Source organism: Montipora foliosa, chromosome 2 (assembly GCF_036669935.1).
Source record: "Montipora foliosa isolate CH-2021 chromosome 2, ASM3666993v2, whole genome shotgun sequence".
Lineage (NCBI taxonomy): Eukaryota > Metazoa > Cnidaria > Anthozoa > Scleractinia > Acroporidae > Montipora > Montipora foliosa.
This window is the reverse complement of record NC_090870.1, coordinates 26,846,504-26,851,503: the sequence shown is the minus strand read 5'-3', so window position 1 is coordinate 26,851,503 and position 5,000 is coordinate 26,846,504. Positions and strand designations below refer to the sequence as shown.

General features: G+C 41.2%; 2 protein-coding genes across 4 annotated transcripts in view; one reads left to right on the top strand and one right to left on the bottom strand.

Annotated features, from left to right (window-relative positions):
* LOC137992762 (spatacsin-like) overlaps window positions 1-3,956 on the bottom strand; it is an 89,964-nt gene extending 86,008 nt beyond the window's left edge. For all 3 annotated transcript variants that reach the window (XM_068838267.1, XM_068838269.1, XM_068838268.1), the window contains exon 1: window positions 3,683-3,956. In XM_068838267.1, coding sequence (XP_068694368.1) covers window positions 3,683-3,867 — 185 coding nt within the window. In that variant the 5' untranslated portion in view covers window positions 3,868-3,956. The remainder of the gene's footprint in view (window positions 1-3,682) is intronic.
* A 10-nt stretch (window positions 3,957-3,966) lies between these two features.
* LOC137992763 (protein FAM219A-like) overlaps window positions 3,967-5,000 on the top strand; it is a 6,158-nt gene continuing 5,124 nt past the window's right edge. Inside the window, exons 1-2 of the mRNA XM_068838270.1 lie at window positions 3,967-4,144; window positions 4,272-4,338. Coding sequence (XP_068694371.1) covers window positions 4,085-4,144; window positions 4,272-4,338 — 127 coding nt within the window. The 5' untranslated portion in view covers window positions 3,967-4,084. The remainder of the gene's footprint in view (window positions 4,145-4,271; window positions 4,339-5,000) is intronic.

Here is a 5,000-nt window from a genome sequence, read left to right as displayed (position 1 = left end):
GGAGAACATGAAAGGCAGAACCACATTATTCTGAAACGCTTATGTACATGTATTGCTCAAGCAGAGCGTCGTGATTGAGATCGCAGATGGATGATTTCTTGATGATGTATTGCAGTACACTGCATTCAACAACTGGGGTTAGCCCTACAGAATTGTAGTTTGGCCGGAAGATTCGAACCAACAATCGGCGTCAAAATTGTTGAGACACTTTTATCCTTTAGAGTCGATTTCAAGCTCTGTGCGAAAATGGCCCCCTCCCCCGCACCCCCAGGACAATGTTGTGTTTTTTCTGTTTTCTACGAGCCTTGTCGACAGCGGTACAACATTGATTAGGGTGGGGGAGGGAGGGGTATCTCGGAAACGTACTTTTTGGACAAGTTTTCTTTGCAAACAATGAATGTGTCCTTACCAGTGTGCTCTGTTGGCAACTGTCTCAACTAATTTTGTCGCCGATTGTCTGTTTCAGAAAACTTCTTTTATACCCTTTATACGGGCACCTATAGTCCACTCTGTCTGTCAATATGACCGCATGAGTGAAAGACTTTTTACAGGTCTAAAAAATTGCGGATAGTTTATTATTCTCGTTTTCGAATATGAAAAATTCGTTGTCCTGTGCGAAGCGAAGATTGTGACGTAAATGCAAAGGACCTGTTCATTTTGGCCTTCTTTTATACGCTATTTGTGAGTAGCGTTAAAGTATGGATTTGGTAAAGGGTTATGCCTCTAACTACAATTCATCAGAAGAAGCGCATTTTGTTGGTGGAAGCGGTGTCGCAGATGAACACGAAACAGACATGGTGGCTATTACAGCCGGGGAACACATTTACTTTTCACGCTCAAATTGCTAGGTCGGTGCAAAAAGACCTTCCACATTGTCGCAGATGCTTTGCAGAGCTGGTTTTGGTGGGAAATGAATGTTTTTGGGCGTAAAGAAAGAATATTTTCTCATTTACCACGAGTAACCACGAGTAACCACGAGTAACCACGAGTAACCACAAGATTATTCTAAAAAGATAATGTAATTATTCTACTTGTTAATTATGGTTACTCGAGGTTACTCGTGGTTACTCGTGGCCACTCCTCCGCGGAGTTCCTAAAATCAGAGTACAGCACTGTTTGCTGTTCTTTTTTTGTCCCAGGAGTTATAAACCGTCTTTGCTATTTATATTTCCCTCTTTTTTATGGCTTATACCCCTTGTAACAAGTTGAAATGGAATTATGTATGGTGAATTTCAAAAGGGAATGCTAAACGTCACGCAATGTTCCGAAAGTGTCACTTTATTTCAAGGTATGTCAAATCCAAAACACTGCACAAATCGTCTTGAAATTGTCATTATTTAGTACGATGTCCTTTCTCTCAATAATAAGTGTTTGTGGCGTGAAATTAACTTCGCTGGACGTTCGACATTCACATTTTGGCCGTTGTAATTGACGTTCTCGGTAGTGATTACTTGCGTTTAAATTTCTCATTTTTTAGAATGCGGTACATCGAAGCCCGTGAGATATCACTTTCCCTGACAATATCATTCACTTTCCGCCCTTCGCAAATAGATGGCAAGCGTATACATGCCCTTATCTCGTCAGAAATGTTCTGTGTGAAAACCATATTCGACACTGAAATGTCTGCAATCACACCAGTGACTGTTACATCACCGTAATAAAGAAAAAGGTGATTTATGTATGTTCTGATTCCTATATGACATGAAAACGCTTAAAGACGCTATTGAAATGTGTATATTTCATATATTAATGCAAAAACAGCTTATCAGAAGTCATCATTACACTTCATGCAAAGTTTTTTCATACAGACAATCGGCGTCAAAATTGTTGAGACACTTTTATCCTTTAGAGTCGATTTCAAGCTCGGTGCGAAAATGGCCCCCTCCCCCGCACCCCCAGGACAATGTTGTGTTTTTTCTGTTTTCTACGAGCCTTGTCGACAGCGGTACAACATTGATTAGGGTGGGGGAGGGAGGGGTATCTCGGAAACGTACTTTTTGGACAAGTTTTCTTTGCAAACAATGAATGTGTCCTTACCAGTGTGCTCTGTTGGCAACTGTCTCAACTAATTTTGTCGCCGATTGAAGTTACCACAGCTTCAGGAGTTTACCTGTGCAGATGAAGTCAAAGACTGCGACAGTGAAAGAAAGGAGAAAGGGAAAATGTACACAATAAGTCATGCATGCGGACTGCAAAAGAAATGCATGCGAAAATGAAATTCAGAAAGGTGACAAAGTGTTACTCAGGCAGGAGAGAGACAATAAGTTGTCAACACCATTCAAACAAGTACAATGTACCTTTTACAGTTGTTCAGAAAAATGGAAACAGTGTTCTTGTTGAGGCTGATGGTGTACAGTACCGACGAAATGTGACCTGTGTCAAAAGGTATCTGGAGCGTGAGGATCTTAAACCCAAGGCTGAATCATCAGATGCTATGGGAGACAGACATCTGGCAGCTAACCCGGAAAGTCAAGTATTAAAAGTACCCGCAAACACAAGCAACAACCATCCGAGAAGGTTAACCCACCAGAGTGTAAACAGGCAGATCCTCCTTTGGCACAGAGTGATTCTACTGCTTCCTTACGTCCTTCTAGAGTTAGGAAAGTGCCATCTAGATGTCACGATTATGTTCTGGGATGCATTAGGCTCAACCCAGAATAAAGCATTTATGGACTAGCTCTTATTTAACTGCACTGTTTGTTGATGTTTTGGATTTTTGTTTCCGAGTTAGTCCTGATTATCTATAATTCGGCTACAAAAGACATTCAAAGACATTTTGATATATTTAGGTGTTTAGATTTAGTTTTGTTACATTCTGTTTGATCAACACGTATTTCAAAGAAAGGAGGATTGTAGTATATGTTGTGGACCTATATTGTAGGAAGACATGCACAGCTGTGATGTAAAAACAAAGCACATGGCATTGCGTGCCGATATGCCATTCTAGATTGATGTGCGATTTTATCAGAATTTTGAAAGCTCAAATCGGAAATGCTTGAGTCAGACACAAGCAGCTAGCGGAATCAGAAAATGCCGATAGCGACATCGGAAACCAAAATTTCCGATATTAATTTGGAGAAGCTCCCTCAGATCGTTGATTCATTTTTCACGGAACATTGGAACCCACAAATGACCAGCTCCCAATGTCAGTGGGTTGATAGCTCAGTTGGTTAGAGCGTCGCACCGGTATCGCAAGCTCACGGGTTCAAACCCCGTTGAAGTCCTGAATTTTTCAGGCTTCTTTACGCAGTTGCAAGAATTACACTCATAACTGGGGACATTCCATTTATAATCCGACCCCCCCCCCCACCCCCCTATGGATGAAGTCCATCAGAATTCCACCGGTAGGAATCTTTTTCAAAGGCACCGACAAAAAAGTGAAGGGGTAGGAAAGGTTTTTTCAAAGCGTTCCGACAAAAATCCAACCAGTAGGAATCTAATCATCCATGAAGGGGGGGGGGGGGGGGTTCGGATTATAAATGGAATGTCCCCTGCGAGGATCATAGCTTCACTTGAAAATGTGATACCTTCTATAAGGCACGACTACAGAATGCAGGGCCGGGCACACTTATTCGCATACCGTTGGGCATATTAATGTTATATGTTTTGTTCTTCAAAAGCTACCGACCAATCGCATGTGGTGGCCCTGAATTTTGTAGTTGCTGACAGAAAACAATCTTACTGTTTCACATGCGCAAGACAACAACATGCATCATTCTTCAAGTTCCACAGCTTGAGTGAACGATCAAAGCCAAGCGTTGCCAATATACGACATTTTCTTGAGACTTCTGCGGCTTTAATTGAGCACGGCTCAAAAGTGTGATCGAACTTTTTTAAGATAACAGGAAGACTCCGTGTGGTCGCCATCTTGGAAATTACCTTTTGAAAATTGCGGTTTCTACCAATAGGTATAAGATTGTCATGTCAGAAACCATAATTTGTAATTTAAAACCAAGAGAAATCCTATGGTACCTTGCGGGTAGTGTGATTTGTAAATGGCGCAGGGGAAGACAAAATTTTCCGGTGAAGAGTTCTTAACAGAAGACCGGCGATGAGGTAGATTCAAGAGTAAAGTATCATTTAAATGTCCAAACAAACTAACGGAGTTTTTGTGCCTGCATCAGACGGAGGAGATGGTTCTGAGGTTAGAAAAAGATCACCAATTGTTTCGTACCCATTGTCTTTTTAGCTTAGCTTATATTTGGTTTTTGACATGATCTTGTGACCAGCAAATTTTGATTCATCGATAAATCATCTTTGTTTTGTTTAAGGTTATCACAACGGAAGATGTTCGTCTTTCAAGATTAATAAAGCCTTCGCCTCTTCAAAAAAGACTAGGTTAGTTTAATTTAACGCTGTTAATGTACATGTAGCGACTAGCGTATATCGTCGATCATACGTGTATTTTTCGAAAACTTAATGAAGAACTAATTTTCTAAACACCCTTATTAATTTCTACCCCGTGTTTCGCAATATTCCTGTAAATCAAGAATTAAAGTTGGGCATGTACATGCATTAATCGAGCACTTTAAATTAACAAGCTAAGACTGGGGCCATTCCATTTAAAATCCACCCCCCCCCCCCCCCCGTCCTGTTGGCGAGATTGTGCGAATTTCACACCTTAAGAAGGAGGAGATCAAAGTGCCGACACATTCCTCCCTTCAGAGAAAGTTGATATTTTATTTCCAGCCTCAGAAGAATGGGGATTTTTTCCAATACCCTTCAGAAATATCTGAAAGATGACAGGATGCTGACACATGGACCCCCTCAGAAATGCTCTTCAGGTCCCCCCCAGAAAATCTTGTCAACAGGGGGGTGTGGATTTTAAATGGAATGGCCCCCGATGATAGCAAGCTTTTCACCCTTGAAGTTTTTCTTTTCAGGTTCAGACTTTCCTTGTTAAGTTTATTTGAACTTGGGGTTTATGCATAATAGGCTGATTTAGCAACAGATCGAACGGGAATGTCAGTGGTGACGGCACGCGCAGAAAAAACACCAAT